The following is a 20145-nucleotide window of genomic DNA, read 5'->3' as shown; positions in this document are numbered from 1 at the left end:
TCAGGGAAATATAAAAAAATTTTCTAGCTTTATATTTCATGCCAGAATTTTTTTTCTGGTCAATTTTTTATTCAAGAGAAATCGCAAGAATGGTACAAGCAAAAATTTTCCATCATGTACAACAACAAACACCCAACCCCCTCCCCCCCCCCACCACCGACGCCCTTGTCCCATCCCCTCCATCAGGCCCTCATGCCAGAAACTGACGATAACAGTTTTTCCTTATTTTGTTTATGGTTTTTTTATTTTACAGTTTTTGAAACTTGGTGACTGATAATAGAGAGAGAAAAGAATTTCCGACAAATTTTAGCCTTTACATCCACGATCGGCGCCTTCGCCCAGAACACGCTTAAACAAACACCCACAGACTCCATTAAAGAAGGACTACACCAGACACATGTTTTCCTTATCACTGCGGCCCTGAAAGGGTTAACTCTGGTAGAATGCTGGGGTGCGGAGAAGCCTGCGTCTTACTCAGTCCCTGTGGACATGCACTGCACCAATGGCTCTGCCAGATGGAGAAAAACTCATTAAATGTACCTTTTCGCTCCTTTCTTTGTAAGCCACGTCAGCATTTTGAAGTGCACTTATTTCTCTGTGCATTACTTTGATCCCTTGCAATATTTTTATTATATATTCTCATACTGATGTTGATTTAATCTACATATGGCCCTGCAACTTCATAGCACTTTCTTCACACAGCACACAAACAATTTCTGCATTTATTAACACCAATGACCCTGCCTACTCAAAAATGTATGTAACATTGGATTAAAGTGTTTACTAAATAAATAAAATTAACAGAAGCATAATAGTTTATGTGTGATCGGAGTAAAGGAACAGATGAGACAATGATCTGGAGAAAATGAATAGTAAGACCATTGCCTTCTTAAAATGGTTGACAGAGTGTTATTAGGGAATTGATAAATGATTTGAGGTTGCATGCTGCTTGCAGAGGTCTTAGGTGATGGCTGTTCTATGAGGAGGTCTTTCTGTTTTCCAGGCGGGTCTGATCCGCACCGATAACGGTGAGTTCTTCATCGAGCCCCTAGAAAAGGGACAGCAAGAGGAAGAAGGAAAGGGCCGCGTCCACGTGGTGTACCGCAGGTCCGCCATCAAAGGAGAGTCGACGCAACGAGAAGAAGACCTCCATAACGGTAGGATGGGCCTGGTGCATCATGGGAGAGCTGTGGCACCATCTTGTTTACATACTGCGCTGTACATCACAGGCATGCAGGAAAAAAAATGTTTTAACGGGAATGACAGATGACAGCAGGAACGAATAAAAATGTGAGGTCAGGTATCTGTTCCCTTTAATTATGCTAAGTAACGGTTTATAGGGACTGGATTATATGACCTCCTGTCTCCCATGAATGTCCAGTCAGATGTCCTCTTAGCACGCAAACAACTGAACCCCGCAGCAACAGACTAGAAGCTAATGTTACTCTGTCTTGATGTATTTACTCTCCCTGGATTCATTAATTAGGTATGGTGGCTGCTAGTCGGGGGGCCCAGCTGTCAAATGTAGGCCTCCTCATGAACACAGTTGTTTTTTTTCACCCCCCTCCATCACTGAAACAGTATTAGTGCTCTAGGCAAACTCCTCCCCAACAGACGGACCCCCCCCCCCACCAAAATAACAGGCAGACACAGCAGCTGCAGTATTCCTAGCACCAGCTGGTAGAGCGAGGAATGCAGGGTTCCGGTGGATGTGCAGGAGAGACAGTAAACGCACCCCAGTTGTGCTGTGAATTAAACAGATTCCTGGATATACTGGGAACATCTGGACATCAGGGCTGGGATTCGGTTAGTTGTTGGTTTATGGGGCAGTTAAATATACCTTTACTTGTCCTTTGAGGCTGTTTACTATTTGTACAACATTTTCCTGTTAGAAGGAAAAGCAATTTCGGAAAAATTAGTGCTGCTTTAAATCTATCACTGATCTTTTGTGTTTTTTTGCCTAAATATGGTTGAATCGCCGTAAGCCTTGTAAACTTCATAACGAGATTCAGTAATGGAAAACGTGACGTAAATATTTTTGCATTAAACCTTAGGAAATCTTTGAACGTCGCTGATAATGTCTTATTTGTTTTAGTAATTTAATCTCCCTAGAGTAATTTACACTACGTTTTATCCCCGTCGCCTCCTTTCTAAACGGTATGATAACATAAATATCTTGATGCAGAACTTCACCGAGCCCATATCAGCTGAAGACTGTGGATGGTGGAGTTTGCATATGAGGGTGAAGGACTGTAAGGCTATGTGACATTAATGTTGAGCACCGCGAGGGATTGGATTAGCATGTCTCGTCGATCCATTTTATTGGCTTAGATAAGACAGTGTACGGCAGTGCCCGGTAATTACTATAATTTAGCAAATTTTTATGCCTCATTTGTAATCTAATTGAAGAGATACGCCTACAGTGGCACGCAAAACAGGATACAAATTGTTTATGTATAGTGATCTTCATATCTTAAAGTTTTGAGCACTTTACTGTAGACTGCGAGAACGTTTTTCTGAAAGAACATTTGTGCAAAAGTCCATTACAATCTGTTGTGTAAAAAAAATCACTAATTGGCATTGTGGGAAAATCTCTATGACTCTTATGAGAGCTCAACTCGTATCAGGCAAGGGTGAATTTGAGGACCTTCTTGCGGAGGAGCAGTCCCACATTCCTGCAGATCCTCTCCTATTCTGACTCCCCGTTTGCTAATTGAACTCAGAACCTTGCAGTCATACTCTTTGATATGATTTGGCTTCGATTTTTTTCCGCATTAATTTTTAATAGTTTTTTTATGGCAGGCTATGTTCTTTTTATAAACTGGAATGCCTTTGACTTGGCTGGATTCATTTCTGGCTCGGTGGGCAACCATGGAGATGCTAAGAGTCTGAAAGCGGAGTGTGCCAGCGTTCCTCAAACACTCTTTGGATTCTTCACTAAAGTAGAGGCATGGCATCATGGTGAACATTCTCTGGGTTTTGGTCCTTCTTTCTGTTTTGGATTTTTGACATTCCTACCGTTTGCATCTTTATTTTCCCTGCACAGATAAAAAGTTAGCTAAAATCTGCCATTGGACACCTAATGTGGTCAACCTTTCCCCTTGGGATCAACAAAATATCTATCTATCTATCTATCTATCTATCTATCTATCTATCTATCTATCTGTCTGTCTGTCTGTCTGTCTGTCTGTCTATCTGCCTGCCTGTCTGTCTCTCTGCCTGTCTATCTGCTTATCTATCTGCCTGCCTGCCTGTCTGTCTATCTGCCTGTCTGCCTGCCTGTCTGTCTGTCTATCTGCCTGCCTGCCTGTCTGTCTATCTGCCTGCCTGCCAGTCTGCCTGCCTGTCTGTCTATCTGCTTATCTATCTGCCTGCCTGCCTGTCTGTCTACCTGCCTGCCTGCCTGTCTGTCTATCTGCTTGCCTGCCTACCTGCCTGTCTGTTCCTCTGTCTAATCTGCCATCTTCTGACAAGTTAACAGCACATTTCCATGCAAATGCCTTACTTTAGTCTCCTGTCAGACTTTCTCCATAGCGGACCACCCAAACAGGAGCTCTCCCTGCACTCGTCCCAGCCCTAATCCCCCCATCCTCTCTCACAGGATGTAACTCGCTTCATTTTCATGCAGCTTCAGCCAAGTATTCATGCTCGTTATTAAGAACGATGAAATATAAAGATCATTCTTTGTACGTCACTGGTGAAATGGGCATTCTCCCCAGGAGCCGAAAAACGGTTTTTAGGGAAGAGTGAACATTGAACACTGAATGTTCTTTCTGTTTCTTCACTGAGATGTTTGTCAGTAATTCAGCCATGTAAGTGTTATTTTCCTGGATTGTTAAGCATTTTGAAATCAAGATTAGATCACTATAGCAGTTTGAGCTCTGTACGATGGATATTCTTATAATTGTCGTATCCATTCATGCAGTCTTTATATATGACATAAACGAGCTGCAATTTGTGCCAGAGAGTTTTTTTTTATTCATCTGGCCAGTTCTTTGTGTGAAATCCTTTGAGTTTAGCATCATTTCCGCTGCAGTTTGTGAAGCAAATTGTGATAAAGCTCCTGTGTTCTCCTCCTGTGCCGTACAATGAAAGACATTTTCTAAGGAACATTCGACTCATAACCAGCCAGTATAAAGAACGTAGCCAAACACCTCTAATAAAGCTTTGACTGGCATCCCGTCCAGCGTGCTGCCCAGCTTCGTGCTGCCCAGCTTCGTGCTGCCCAGCTTCGTGCTGCCCAGCTTCGTGCTGCCCAGCTTCGTGCCCGGTGCTGCCTGGGGCAGGCTCCAGGCTTTCTGCAGCCCTGACCAGGATAAGCGCTTAGAAGATGGATGGACATGGATGGATAAAATTATGACAACTGAATCAGCGGTGTTATTGTTGTTAAAAAAAACGCCTAACACTCATCTATTATAGGAATTCCGCTATTAGTCTACACTACTCCATGTTCCTCGAATGCTCCCACTGATGCACTTTGCTGATTTGAACAGTTCTATTAGTTTGCTTTGCTTGAAAGATACTACGTACCTCTTGCTGCAGTACTATCTATACCTGCACCTGGGCATTCTCAACTGCACTTGAGCCTGATCGACCCTCTGACAGCCATGTGTTTGTAATCTGCTCCTTGCATTACTTGTGTGTCGCTTGCAAAGTAAAGTATTGATTTCCGGCGCTTAACTTCACTGCGCGCTGTGTCGTCTTCCAGTTGTGGACCTGCGATCACTGGAGCTCCCGAATGCGCTGGATGCGGTGCAGCACAAGCTGTCAGAGACGGAGCGTAAGCGCAGGCATACCGGCAAGGAGAACTACAACATCGAGGTGCTGCTGGCCGTCGACGACTCCGTGGTGCGCTTCCACGGGAAGGAGCACGTCCAGAACTACGTCCTGACACTCATGAACATAGTAAGTATGTCGTCCTCATAGCGGCATGCTCTACTGTGACGTGGTCAGCCCGTCCAGACAGACAGCCATAACTGAAAGGGTGTGTGTCGTACGGGTGTGAAGTATTTGCACTTCCTGTTTGCAGTGTGAAGGCTTTGAAGTTTACTAGTGGGATTGCTTTTGGATATGGCAGTGGTGGTGGTCATCTGTAAAGCCCCCGTCTTTCTCTGTGATCTGTTTAATGATGTGTACGCAATGGCGGGAAGCATGTGAACACCCGCCTCAGACATTTTACAGCATGTAAAAAAGGCATTTATTTGACCTTTCCTCAATGTCTAATCCATGCTGGATTGTGAAAGGGGCTTCCGTCCCACTGCAGCAGGGGTCTTGCGGTGTTGACGTCATTCAGTCGTATTTCAGGCAAGAAATCTCTTAACTCTCTTAATTAGGACTGTGGGCCGTATGGCCACATTAAACTCCTATGAACCAACAGCTTCACTGTGGTGGAGGAAGCTGGTTCTGAAGCCCCAAGGTTCTGCCGGCCTCATTGGATGCATCAGCTTGATATCTGCATATGTGTAGTCAAATGTCACCACTGATTTGTTGGCTTTAGTGCTTGTGCTAGATGACAATGGAGGTAAACAGAGATAAACTACAGAAATGTCTTCCAGATGTTGCATGGCTGCTGCTCTTCCTCCACCCTGCTTCTGTAATGGTTTACGGATTAAAAAAAAGCTTTAGTTTATTCCATGTGGGTCCTACCAGCTCCTGCCACATTAATCTAATATAATCTAATAATGTAGACAATCCTCCTAGTCAGATTTTCACAAGATGCTTGTGTCACTCTGTAACTGGTGCGATTTGGCCCCTGTAGAGTAGGCTGATTAGCAGCAGTGGACTGGTTGCTTGGTAGAGCCTGGGGGGGGGCACATAATGGGGCGGGGGGTTGTGTTATTAGACCATGTGCGTCAGGGTCATGTAAAGTCGTGCCACTTACGGAGGGAATCAGTGTCCCGAGGGTCAGCACTGAACCTGTTCGCCCGACTCATCGACGGGAGCCATTAGCGATGATGCACAGGACTGGAGGCTTTGGCGTCTTCTGCCGGTGTTGCTGTTTGATTCATAAGGGTGTTAAAAATGTCACACCTCTACATCGTACAGTTGGAGTTTGTTCCCCTCAAGGAGCGTGGTTTAAAAAAAAAATGGAGCAAATTACGGAGCATTTTAACTTGCCTGCTATGCTGACCTGGGAAAATCAACCCCCCCCCCCGCCCCCCCCACCTTGGCTGGGGTAGGCAGTACCACCTAGTGAAAGCCTCGGGAGGGGGGATCGATTACCCCGCGTCCTGCCACGACGAGGCCGCCGGGGCCGTGCCGGGCGCCTTGGCATAATGGCAGTCTTGTTCCGCTGCCGCCACGTTTTTGTTCCGCGCCCATGCGATGCCGCGCCCAAGCCAGCACACAGCTGTTACGTTCTCTTTACGCCGCTCCCGGCCGCTTGGTCCCGTCTCCTCAACACGCAGCTTGAACATGTCAGGAAACACTTGGAAAGTATACCTTCAGGAGTGACTAAGTTGTTTCCCATAATTCCTCTGTTCAGGTGTTTTCCTCTTCCTGAAAGATGACTATGGACGGAGTATAGCTAACCAATCGGATTGTCTGCAATGAGCATGCTCTTAAGAAAGGTCTAGCTACTCTTTAGAAAGACTAAAGCTATTTTCAACCCCATTTATATTTGAGGTCCATTATTAGTAATTTAAAGAAAACTAGCGTCAGACAGACAGCTGAGCAGTGATTGAATGACCTTCAGGCTCTTAATGTCAGAGATTTTTCCAAGCCTTAAGAAACAGAAAAATCAGTGCGGAGAAAAACTTCTCAGATGCTCGAACTTGCAGCTGCACGAGGTGGCGGGATGAGGATGAAGCAGCCCCTTTCCTTTCAGAGTTCATGTGGTCCTGCGTGACGTCCTTCATCATCGCGGCCTCTGGCGTGTGACTGAGTATGGGGCTTTCAGAATACTGCACCGCTCAGGAAAATTGGGAGAAGTTTCACACAGAATGCTGTGCTGCTAAGGTCCTTTGCATAACTATTCTTTTCTTGATAATAATGTAATAATTTGTCTTTATTTCTATAATATATTGTTCAGCGGTAAATAATAGCTGAGCATTATAAACCTTTGGAAGGTGTACTTGGTGGTAGGAGCGTTTGAAGAAGCTTTTTCCTTCTTCATTGCATCTGCACATTCTTAAGTTGTATATTGTAAATTTGTAAATCTAGGAATACCACTCCTTTCTTAATTGTAACTACAACTTTATTCTTATTTTATTTTTCTTGCTAAAAGAATAACTTTACTTACTTTAAGTTTTAAAAACTTACTTAACTTACCCACTTAACTTTTAAAGTTCTGCGCAGTCTGAAAAGGTCAGTTCACGATGCATTTAACTGTACGTGTGTGATTGTGCATGTGACGAATAAAGAATTTTAATATGTTTGATCGTGATATGCTTCAAAAATTTGAAGAAATGTCTGGATGTACTGACAAGTTGGACCTAAACAGTGGAGTGTCTATTTCTGCCAAATTGTCAAATTTGACAAATTAACATTCTAATCATTTGCTCCCTACAAAGATAAATCACCCTATCTGATTTGCAGTAATGAAATGAAAGCTAATGGAACATTCCTTTGTTAAATGAAAATACATCAGAAACATGGTCTGATAATTAATGAGATGTGTGTCATTTAGTCTGCCTTGCCTTGATTGTACTCTGATAACATTGCATTAGGTTAAAACATTTTTTGTGTCCTGGGAATAGTCTCAGTCTTTATCCTTGACGCCAGAAGGTCTTTTGACGTTTAATAGAAAAGTTCTCTGATACGTGATGGTCTTACCTTGATTTTAGAGAAGTACACTGTTACTTAGCTTTGTGGGGATAAAGGTTGGATGTCAGCGAGTCTTTGGCGGTCACTCGGCAGGCAAATTCCGTTCAGGCCCGTGATGTCATGTCGTTTGAAGTGATGCCATGATTAAGACAGGAAGTCTAGTCATTGACAGTTATTAGTACACACCCCTGTTAAGAAAACTTACCCAGCTCAAGATGATGTCGTCTAGCTCAAGTGACATCATCACCCACTGCAGGCTGCTATTTCCACATTATCACCTTGTACAACATATAATCAAAAAAACAGACTGTTGACTTAACTGATTAATATGAATATAACAATGGATAGAGAAATATCACATCACCCTCTGTCTTCTTTTAAGTCTGGAGAGTTGTCAGTCAGTCAGAGATGCTAGAAATATGTGTTTATTCAGCTATTGAAGGCAGGGTTGATCTGTATGTCATGTTTTAAAAGAGTTCATTTAGAACATATCAGGTGTCAGATCTGCGGAATTTTATTCGTTTGCCTTGTGGTTTCACCACGGCCAAAGATGAATAGCTGAAACGTATCTGTATGTCGCTGTATTTTCTGATCTATTTGCTGTCATATCTGTTCTCTCCTTTTTAAGTCTGGCAGCCTGGTTAGATAATGAGCACGCTGGAAAGAAATGAAAATCAAAAATAAAAGCTTTTTTTTTTTCCCCTCTCGCTGTTTCCAGCACGTTCATTATCCCCACATGGACTCATGGAACCACGCTGGAATGTGCGAGTTTTTTTTTTTTTCCGCAGTGAAATTCATGACTCCGTGGCTTCATCACTGTCCGCGGTTTATCCAGACACATGCCTGAAAGTGACACTGAAGCCTCCCATGGATCTGACATCTGTAACACAAACTAATTACATATAATGTACTAGATTAAAAAAAAAGTAGTGCTTTTTGGCAGTGGTGTTGTGCAGCAAGTTAAAATTAAGATAGCGGACTTTGAGGTATATTTGGCGCAAACACAAACGGGCTTGATTTCGAGGGTCCCGGCTCCATCGGCTGTATCTGACACTGCCCCCCTACCCCCCCCCCCAGGCCTCCCTGCTCTGCAGCGTCGCCGCTCACTTCCCATAAGGGCACCGTGCTGAATGGCACCTTTGTTAAGCCAGTGTTTTTAGATTTAAACAATCCTGAAATGTATTTCTTTTAGCCGGAGAGCTTGTTCATTACAATGTCCCCTTTGTGGTCGTCGTGTCAGTCAGTGCCTGCATTATGTAGCGAATCGGCAGGTGGCGGAGAGCCGTTTCCCTGTTTGGAGGCGGGCCTTGTAGAAATCTAGCCAATAGTGTCGAAGAGCGTGTGACGTCATTAACAGTTCCTGTTTCTCATCCAATGCCTGACCCTGAGCCTGAACTTTTTTTTATCTAGATATCCTATTAAATTTTATCCAGATTATTGGCACCAGCCGTGCTTAGCGCGGACACCTCCCCCCTCGCACATTTTCGATAAGGGTGGGTCAAGCATGGGAGGAGTGATGTAGCCCATGATCCCAGCAACAGTTTTACTGTCTTATTTGGCAGATGCTTTTATCCAAAGTGACATAGAATTGAAAGCATTGTCAGACAGTCTCTGGAGCTGGTGGGGGTTATGGGTCTTGCTCAGAGCCCCAGTGGTGAAACCGCTCTGCCAACTCGACCCGGAGACCTTAATAACCTGCTGAGCCACATACTGCCCACTGCCAACCACTCGCAGGCCCCTGGCTGGTGTGATGGAGCGTGGGGGCTGTGGACAGCTGTGGAGTGACTGGTTTGTTTGCTATACCTGTTCCGGGGAAAGTGTGTCAGCTGCAGATTTCGCCCTAAGGGCCAGTGTTGGTCATCAGTCCCAGCATGTTCATTACACTGGTGCTGTACATGTGATGCTGGCTACTGCGGCTGTCACCATAGCAACCCCTCCCACGGCCTTGGAGGGTGCTCCTGGTCGTTCCCGTCCTCAGCGTCTCCTTCCGTGCCGAAACTTTGTCTTCAGAAGAATAACAGACCCTGAAACACGTCGGACCATGCTCGGAATCATGGGTAGTTCAATCTGTCAAGAACTCTGTACCTAAGGTACTACTTGATTACTTATTATTTTACCCTTAAAACATCCTGAATGTTAAAATCACTTTATTTGAACTGCAACACAATAGTGTTCAGTAATGGAGTGATTACAATTTTATTAAATTGAATGAACAGAATCGAAGCTGCACTCGGACTGAAATGCCCTGTTCATGTACCAAAGGAACATGCTGAATTCAGACTGCTGACTGCATTCCCTATTGCTTTTGCAGGTCGATGAAATTTACCATGACGAATCCTTGGGAACAAACATCAACATTGTTCTTGTGCGCATGATAATGGTTGGCTATCGACAGGTAAGTTCACCTGTTCTTTATTTTTATGTTGTACTCTAATACAAAAGTTCCGGTAGCTACAGTATGACACTGGGGCATCTCGTTCCGCTCCTCCAGGGTTGAGGGTTCGATTCCCACTCCCAGATCTGCCCGTGTGTTGAGTTTGCGTGGTTTCTCCGCATGTTTATAGGTTTCCACTGGGTTCTCTGGTTTTCTTCCACAGTTCATAAACATTCAGTCATGCATATTGGTGTCTCTAAATCGCCTGCAGTGTGTGAGTGTTGTCCCTGCAATGGACAGGCCTCCAGTCCAGGCTGTCCTCTGCCTCCTGGGATGAGCTTCAGACTCCCCGTGACCCTGTACTGCTCAAGCGGTCTAGCTGATGGGTGGAGATCAGCGTTCCCCAGTCCGACCCTCGGGGACCCACAGTCAGTTCATGTTTTTGCTCCCTCCGAGCTCCCTGCCAGACGTTCCACATTTTTGCTGGAGCTGGAAGGAAGCAAAAACATGGACTGACTGTGGATCCCCGAGGACCAGACTGGGAAACACTGGCGTAGATATCAAACACTGGCCTCTCTTCTCCCAAAAAAGAACCTTTTGGTTTGTCTATCAGTCCTGTTTCTCTTATGTGCCGTAAGTCTTGTGTCTTTATCTGCAAAAAAAAAAAAGCAACTAAAAAGGCTGAACGGAAGGATCAAACACACGTGCTTTTTGGCAAGCGACCGTGTCGTTTGTCTTTCTCAAAAGTGGTTCATCTGTCATTTTGCTTTAGTCATCAAGTATCTCTTGCAGCAATCTAGCTATGCAGCCCGCTGGCTAAACCACAAGCCTGTGTGTTCGCAACTCTGATGGGCATGAACATGTGAAATTCATCCGTGCAAGAAGGCTGCACCTCCTCGCCACATCCCCTTATGCTTTTGCCCAAGTTTGGATCAGGGAGCAGAGTCAGCCAGTGTCCATGGAGCTGGGGTTGAGGTTGGCGTTGGAGTTCAGGGTCTTTCCTGAAGGCTCCAGTGGTGACATCACTGTGCCAGTCTTGGGATTTCACCCCACAACTTTCCAATCGTGGATATAGGCTCCTAACCAGTGGAGCTGAGACCTGCACTTCATCTCCACTTTGGCCACCATGGAGACATTTAAAGTGCTTCGCATTCAAATACCACCTTTATGGTTGTGGGGTTATAAAATGTCTTTGGTAACACTGTACTTAAACCCTTGTTTTTAGTAATCTATATACATTCATAATGCATTATAATGCATTCATAAAGAATTTTAATTATGAATATTTATAAAAAGGTATAACACATTATTGCCCAGTTTATTATGCATTATGATGCATAAAAGTATCTATGGTGAATTATAGATGAGAACTTCATAAAGCATTCATGATGCATAATACACATGACAATAATGTGTTATGCCTTTTGATAAATATTTATCTGCAGTGTTTGTTAGGAATGTGTTTATAAATGACTAAAAACATGGCTTTAAGTAAAATGTTACCATGTTATCAATATCATATATAGTCAGATACTGCCAGTATAAGCAGACAGACAATGGACTTTGCAGGGCAGGATCTGTGTCATTTGGTTTCAGTCGCCATCTTCAGTCATCATAAAACACGCAACCGCCCCCCAACCGCCACGCCTCCCCTTCCCGCCCACGTCTCAGAGACCCCCCCGCCTCGATTTTTCCCAGTATCATGCTAGAGCTCAGAGATTGTTTTTTTACCTCTTCACCTCTCGCACTTCGCTGTGTAGAATTTATTCTGAGCGCCGTGATAGTGTGAACGCAAACACGCCGCCGTCGGGTCCTGGCTCCCGCCCCCCCCCCCCCCAGGCCTGGCTGCTGTCTGCCGCATTCGGCTCATGGTCGCTGCCCGCTGAGCTCTTCTTTTGCTCTTGATGGATTTTCAGTCCTGTATTGATTTCTCTACTGGGCCAAGGACTTCCTTCGAAGTCATGTGACCGCCACCTGTGGTTATTATTGTCAGGTGGGTTGTCTGATAATGGTTTATCTACTAAGTCTAAGTGTGTTGAGGAGATGACTGACCTCCAATGAGATGTGCCGTTAGCACACGAGTAAATCAGACCGCCAGACTGTTTGTAACCTGCACAAGGGGGCTGCGACTAACTCTCCTGCAGATCGTGGGGCGCCCCCCCCCCCTCCCCGCCCCCCGCATAGTGTGGGGGATGAGAGAGCGATGTCAGCCAAGGAAGGACTGCCGAGTCCTTGGAAAGCATGCCCAGAGGGTCAGGAGATTAAGTAAAACATCAGTTTGATTTAGGAGAGACCAAGTCCCAGGGTAGTCAGCGGCTTAGTGGTTGTTAAACTGCTCTGTGGAAAAATCCAATATTTAAGATTGTGTTGGAAGAAAACGGGGAATAATCTGCTATGTCAATAGGACATGTTGCACTGAACAGAAATATTATTTCTGAATGCATTGTGTGTAATAACAGGATCTGGGAGCAAAATGAAGTGCAGCGGACCCTAGGTGTCCGTGTTTCAATCACTTTTGGGCTCAGATGGTCTGTCAAATAGCACATAAATGTAGCCTTTTCTGGGGAAACATTCACACTGTTTACAGTCTCATTACAGTTGATAGTTTGCCACTTATTTTGGAGTTTCCCAGAAAACTACACAGCAGATGGCATGAATGGATGCTGATGCAGATTTGTGTGCTTTCTGTCACACTGTGCCAAAGAACTGAGAGTATTGTACGGCTTCACCAAGGAACAGCAGAGTGTAGAATAGTACGGAAATTGTTTTTGACAAAATTCATACGTCTTATATTGACACACATTGAGAGGGATGTGTAACAACATGATTATCAAGATAATTTGAGCATCATTTTCTTAGACTGCCTAAAACGTTTGCACAGTACTGTGTATATACCGTGTGTGTGTGTGTGTGTGTATACACATATATAGAGAGAGAGAAAGAGAGAGAAACTGACAGACAGGAAAGAAAGAAAGAAAGAAAGAAAGAAAGAAAGAAAGAAAGAAAGAAAGAGCACAGCCTGAGCATAGTGTGTGTGTGTCAATCTCCGCAGTCCATCAGCCTGATCGAGCGCGGAAACCCATCGCGCAGCCTGGAGCAAGTGTGTCGTTGGGCCAACACACAGCAGCGGCGTGACCCCAGTCACGCCGAGCACCACGACCACGCCATCTTCCTGACCAGGCAAGATTTTGGTCCCGCAGGTATGCAAGGTACTGTACTTTCCCCTCGATCGAGACCTGTGCAGAGTGAGTGCTGAGCGATACCTGCTCCCTGTTCACATGGCCTGCCTGCCTCGTTCAGGTAAGGGCCCAGAATATTCTGAGAGGCTGTGACTTTGTGACTTCATCCTCCAGTTGGTTTTTTCCAGCACCTTGCCAGTGGGACGTTGGTGCCAACCAGTACAAAACTGAACTCTGTTTGTGTTATTTATTAAAGGGGAGGTTTTGGCATGTAGCGGAAAAAAGAAATGCTTTACTGACCCTAACATTCACATCCAGTCACGTGGAAACTGCCCCTTTAACCAGTGTCTTCAGCATTCAGTCTGTTTTTCTTCTATGTGTAATGTTTTTTTTTTAACAAATTAAAATTAAATTAAAATCATACATCATTTATTTACAGTTTCCTGCCATCATATTTGGTGTGAAATTCTTGCAAGATGTTGAGTTAGTTCCTGGCTAGTGAATTTTCATACCAAGTGCTGCTCTGGAAATTCTTCTGTCCCTGCAAGATTAAAGGCTGCATTTTGTCTGTGCTGAATTTTTCCATAATAAAATCCAACATATTGTCTTATTTCATCATGCACACAGAAAAATAACATTCCATGGTAACAAGTAACAGAGATATATGTGCAAAACAAAATTGATTTTGACATTGTGTCATTGCAATATTTGCTGAATTAAGATTTTCAGCTAGGCATAGGACACGTTTGTATTATTTAATGACATTTAGCACGTGTGCAATCTGTCTGATCCAAGTGTAATCTTGTGTAACTTTGTATTCAGAAGGGTTTTGTAATCTGTGAAAGATTCACATTTCAACATATAATTGGAATTCTAGAATTGCCAGAAAGAAACAGCAGAATAGCAGAACTGAAATGCTATCGATCGTCAAGGTAAAGAATTCTCGTTGCAGACATTATGCGTTGCGCAAAGCCCTTTGATCTCTTAAGGATCCCCTTCTCCTTTTTTAAAGGTAAACAAGAGACAGCCAAGTTGCTTTTTGTCACACCTGAGTGTTTCCATGGTTTCAGGGATATTTTGGTCATAACAGCCGAGTCTCTATGGCCCTTTTAGCCAGCTGCTCTGATAGAGCGATCTTCAAGACAGGAGGATAAACATTGCACTCTCTTTCAAGGCTTTCCTGTGCCTGAAAAGGCGGCAGGTCCAAAGCCTGAAAGCCTGAGGTTAGATCCGCTGAATGTGGTTAGTCTATCAAAAGCATTGTCTCTGTGGCAGCGGATCATAAAGTGAGATTAACAGCCAGTAAGGCGTGTGCAGGATCTTCATGCCTGTGCGACTCTCAAAGCAGAAAGTCTTATAGTAAATACATCTTTAGCCCATGATATCACCCTTAAGGACATTACCAGAGGTCAGCCTTTTATTATGGGCTTTGAGGTCACGGAGTAGCTTACCTGTCAGGCTTGTATTTGTATTTGCAGCTTGGTCGGCACTGTGAATCACACTGGGCATTCCGTGTAAAAAAAAATTTCCACATGTAAATCAGCACAATATGCTGTGCACCAATCATCTGTTCCGGGGGGGGAGTACCCCGTTTACTTTAATTTCTTCCATATGCTTTTAATCACTGGGTCATAACGATACCTTAATTGGGCCCTTTAAACACAAACTGGAGACTCTGCAGGCTGAGGCTTGTGTTATGCTATTGATCTTTTCCTGGATGAAGCTAATTTATTTGAGTCCCTCTCACCAGCCCCCCCCCCCCCATTTATTAACACATCAGCGCGTCTCTGTTTGCTGCTTTTTCACCTGCATGCCAAAAGTCTTCAGAGCAAGCAGGACATTTTGCGCCCGACGCCGAAGCCCTGCACACATCTTGATCGAGCACGGTACTGCTGTCTTTCGCTTCGTGGGTCTTCCCTGCGGCTGTGGCGCGTTCGCCGGTTCTGCGTTCGCCGGTTCTGCGTTCGCCAGTTCTGCGTTCGCCGGTTCTGCACTGCCTCTAACCAGACGCTCCTTCTGTGCCTCACATCTCCTTCGTCCCAAAAGAGACAAGAAGCTCATAAAAGTTCACATGCCGACAGATATGATCATGATCAAAGAAGCCAATGCTGTTGTTTAATTGTATTATAGATTAAATGTTAGGGGAAAAATTGTCTTGTTTAAAAAGATAAGAACATAAGAACATAAGAACATAAGAACTATACAAACGAGAGGAGGCCATTCGGCCCATCGAGCTCGCTTGGGGAGAACTTAACTAATAGCTCAGAGTTGTTAAAATCTTATCTAGCTCTGATTTAAAGGAACCCAAGGATTCAGCTTGCACTACGTTATCAGGAAGACTATTCCATACTCTGACTACACGCTGTGTAAAGAAGTGCTTCCTTAAATCCAGTTTGAAATGTTCTCCCGCTAATTTCCACCTATGGCCACGAGTTCTTGTATTTGAACTAATGCTGAAGTAACTATTCGGTTGAACAGCATCCAAACCTGTTAGAATCTTATAGACCTGGATCATGTCCCCCCTCAGTCTCCTTTGCTTGAGGCTGAACAGATTTAGCTCAAATAACCTTTCCTCGTATGACATTCCTCTAAGACCAGGAATCATTCTTGTGGCCCTACGCTGCACCTTTTCTAAGGCCGCTATGTCCTTTTTAAGATATGGTGACCAAACCTGTACACAATATTCTAGGTGAGGTCTCACCAAGGAATTGTATAATCTTAGCATTACCTCCCTTGACTTAAACTCCACACACCTGGAGATATACCCCAACATCCTATTGGCCTTTTTTATTGCTTCCCCACACTGGCGAGAATGAGACATGGAAGCATCAACATACACACCAAGGTCTTTCTCATAATCAGCTACCTTTATTTCAGTAGGTCCCATAAAATACCTGTACTTTATATTTCTGCTCCCTACATGGAGTACCTTACATTTGTCTATGTTAAATTTCATCTGCCAGGTGTCAGCCCAGTCACTAATTAAATTAAGATCCCGCTGTAGCTGCTGAGCCGCTAGTTCAGTATCTGCTACACCACCCACCTTGGTGTCATCTGCAAATTTCACCAGTTTACTGTATATATTGGTGTCTATATCATTTATGTAAATTAGGAACAAAAGTGGTCCTAAAATTGAACCCTGCGGTACCCCACTATGAACGCAGGCCCACTGTGACATCGAGCCTCTTATAACTACTCGCTGCTTCCTATCCGTTAACCAGTTATCAATCCAAGTCGCTACAGTTCCTAAAATACCTGTCGCTTTGAGTTTAAGTGAGAGCCTCTTGTGGGGAACAACATCAAAAGCCTTTTGGAAATCTAAATAGATGACATCATAGGCCTTCTTATCATCAACTTCCTGAGTAGCTTTCTCAAAAAACTCCAACAGATTTGTTAAACAGGATCTACCTCTCCTAAATCCATGCTGGCTATCCCTCAAAATGTTATTTGAGTCCAGGTAATCTACCATTTTCTCTTTGATTATAGCCTCCATAACTTTACCAGTTATACAAGTTAGACTGATTGGCCTATAGTTTGACAAATTACTTCTATCCCCTTTTTTGAAAATGGGCGTTATGTTGGCATGCTTCCAATCAGAAGGTACCACACCTTCAGATAAGGATTTTTGAAACAGTAATGTTAAGGGTCGGCAAATAATATCCCTCATCTCTTTTAACACTATAGGTAAGATGCCATCAGGGCCCTGTGATTTATTTATTTTGAGCTTAGCTAGGCTTTGCAAAACATCAGTTTCAGTTATATATATATTAGTTATAGACGATGTTGAATTAGTAATAAGAACTGGTAAGTTACTAGTGTCCTCGACAGTGAATACCCGTGCAAAACTATCATTGAACTCATTTACTATGTCAATGTCGTTTTCAATTATAGGACCCTTACTATCCTGCAGATTAGTAATTTCAGCTTTTAGAGCTCTTTTAGAGTTAAAATACTGGAAGAAACTTTTAACGTCATCCTTAGCCTCCAATGCGATCTTCCTTTCGACATTCCTTTTAGCTCGTCTAATGTCATTTTTTAATTCAGCCTGTAGATTTAGATACTCTTGCTTTATTATGTCATCATCAGTTATTTTCCATCTCTGGAACAAAGCCCTTTTCCTCCTTACTTTATACTTTATGTCCCTATTAAACCACCTAGGTTGCAATTTCCTAGATTTATTCTTGCTAGAAACAGGTATGAAGTCCTCTTGTACTTGCAATAATGTGCTTTTAAAAAATTCCCATGCCTCTTCAACAGTTTTGTTATTTAACTCCATCCAGTTCACGGTTTCTAGTTTTAATCTCATACAATTGAAGTTAGCCTTCCTAACATTATATATTTTTGATTTGGACTTTGCTCTTCGGGCACTAAACTTAACCTCAAATTTAACCATGTTATGATCGCTACTGTCAAGTGGTTCTAAAACATCTAATTTACCAATCCTGTCCTGGTTATTAGACAAAACAAGATCAAGAATGGCATCTCCCCTGGTAGGGGTGTTAACAAACTGAGTAAAAAAACAATCCTGTACTAATTCCACCATCTCAAGTTCATTTTCAGAAGAGCCAGCAACAATGTCCCACTGTATCCCCGGTAGATTAAAATCACCCATAACTACCACATCATTTTTATTGCTCATAATCCTAATATCACTGTATAACAATCTGCTTTCCTCAGCAGCTACATTGGGTGCTCTGTAACAAACACCGACAATTAGGCTATTTGAGTTTGTAGCATCTAATTTTACCCATATAGCTTCCGTACTTTTACTTATATCAGTAAGCTCCCTTGCCTGCAAGATTTCCTTTACATATACTGCAACACCACCTCCCTTCTTACCTATACGGTCTTTACGGAACAATGTGTAACCATCCATATTATATTCTTGTCCATCCTTATCACTCAACCACGTTTCAGTTATTGCTATAATATCATAAGAGTCCGATGAGATAAGAGCCTCTAAATCATGAATTTTATTCCTAATACTCCTGGCGTTTAAATACAGACAACAAAGGGTAGGCTTATTACAGTGCCTACTTATAATATGATTTTTTTGGGCTTTCCGTTTCCCCCCAGTTACATACTTAACTAACCTCCCTGCCCCCCCAGTCCCTAGTTTAAACATTCCTCAACTACTCTACAAATACGCCTTCCCAGTACACTGGTTCCCCTCCGGTTCAGATGCAACCCATCCGGCTTGAACAGGTCCCACCTGTTCCAGAAGGTCCTCCAGTGCCCCATAAACCTAAACCCCTCTTTCCTACACCATCCTTTTAGCCACGCATTTAATCTCCTTATCTCAGCTAACTTAGCCTCACTTGCGCGTGGCACGGGGAGTATTTCGGAAAATACCACCATGGACGTTCTGCTTCTAAGCTTATTGGCGACTTCTATAAATTTATCCTGCAGAACAGCCCTTCTACCCTTGCCTATGTCGTTGGTGCCAACATGCACCACGACAACTGGATCCACCCCAGCTGGGGCCAAAAGCTTGTCCACACGATCTGGAAGGTCTCCTACCTGGGCACCAGGCAGGCAAGACACCGTACGGGACCCTCTATCACGCGTGCACACATAACTGTCTACTCCCCTAATAATTGAATCCCCCACTACCACAACCTCCCTCTTTCTGGGGGGAGGGGGCTCCTCAGTGCCCAAGGGCCCACCTGCTTCCCCAGTCCCTTCCGGCTCTAAAGCTGGAAGCACCTGAAACCTGTTAGACACAGACACCTCAGGTGATGCCGCCTCTGTAACGTGTGTACGCCTTTTCCTGCGTCTACGACCTACGGTCACCCAGCTCTCTCGACCTCTCTGCTCTTCATTCTCCCTCCCCCCCGTTAGTGGCGTACACACCGTCTCCCTAAACGGCGTATCAACTAGCTCATCTAACTCACTGTTGCATTGGATGCGAGCCAGTTGCTCCTCAAGGTCGCGAACCTTGACCATGAGTGAGTCCACTAGCTTACATCGCTCGCAGATGAAGTCCGACTGGACACTAACGTCCAGAAGGGCAAACATCTTGCAAACGCAACACTGAGCTGGCCCCATAATTAACTAACTCACTATGACCCCGTACTCCCAGCCCAGTAAATTTATATAGTGTATTTAACTATAAAGATTAATTTGCGTAACAATAAATGCAGTAACGTGCGGAGTACACTAAAATAAGTTATTACTTGTGTTAAAACGGAACTTAATTATTATTTTATTAAAAATTTTAAACCTGATAAACTTACTACTACTTACCAGAAGAACTTCTGCCTGAACCAAGTACGAACTAAAAACAAGGCGAAATCGAAGTTGCTCTTGGGAGGTCGAAAAACCACAAAAAACCCCTCACAGCAGGCTACTGCCGGAGCGGGAAAAAAGTGGAAAATGTCCTCCCGGCCCCGACTGGCGACCGAGCAAAGCTCAGGAGCAACTGTCCTTTTCCGACGCTTGGTAGCGATACCGACGTTAGATGTTATTAGTTATAATCGCCCCGCGGGTGTTTGTTACGGAGTTTAAACGCGGACAGAAAAACGCCGCGCACGCGACACCCGCAGCTCTCTGTCGGTAATAATCGCGCTGTTGATTAACAGACAGGACAGACAAGCACTCACGCTGACCGAAATAAGAACAATAAATAGAAATAAACAGCCACCCACGTAAACAGGTAAAGCACACAAACACTCAAAACACTCCAAAAAAAAAACAATCCCAAACAATCGCTGCAGCTCAACACCACTCTCTCGCAGCAATCCCAGCAATCCTCGCAGCAATCCCAGCAATCCCTGCGCCTCAGGGATTCTATCAGAGCGGTGAGATTGTTTCTTAGTCTTGCCAAAG

At 44.0% G+C, this 20145-nt stretch overlaps 1 protein-coding gene and 1 long non-coding RNA gene across 3 annotated transcripts in view; one reads left to right on the top strand and one right to left on the bottom strand.

Annotated features, from left to right (window-relative positions):
• adamts14 (ADAM metallopeptidase with thrombospondin type 1 motif, 14) overlaps positions 1-20145 on the top strand; it is a 54213-nt gene that overhangs the window by 16715 nt on the left and 17353 nt on the right. The window contains exons 3-6 of one of the 2 annotated variants that reach the window (XM_023808106.2): positions 1004-1157; positions 4709-4905; positions 10076-10159; positions 13191-13338. In XM_023808106.2, the coding sequence (XP_023663874.1) occupies positions 1004-1157; positions 4709-4905; positions 10076-10159; positions 13191-13338 (583 nt within the window). Of the gene's footprint in view, positions 1-1003; positions 1158-4708; positions 4906-10075; positions 10160-13190; positions 13348-20145 lie in introns of both variants that reach the window. The other variant, XM_023808105.2, reaches the window with a different exon arrangement.
• LOC140581248 (uncharacterized) lies at positions 13514-20043 on the bottom strand. Its single transcript, XR_011984310.1, has 3 exons — positions 19564-20043; positions 14769-15349; positions 13514-13858 (listed from the first exon to the last, which is right to left on the bottom strand). It is a non-coding gene; the product is annotated as an uncharacterized lncRNA (long non-coding RNA).

Source organism: Paramormyrops kingsleyae, chromosome 20, assembly GCF_048594095.1.
Source record: "Paramormyrops kingsleyae isolate MSU_618 chromosome 20, PKINGS_0.4, whole genome shotgun sequence".
Lineage (NCBI taxonomy): Eukaryota > Metazoa > Chordata > Actinopteri > Osteoglossiformes > Mormyridae > Paramormyrops > Paramormyrops kingsleyae.
The sequence above is the reverse complement of the archived record's forward strand: the minus strand, read 5'-3'. Positions and strand labels throughout refer to the sequence as shown.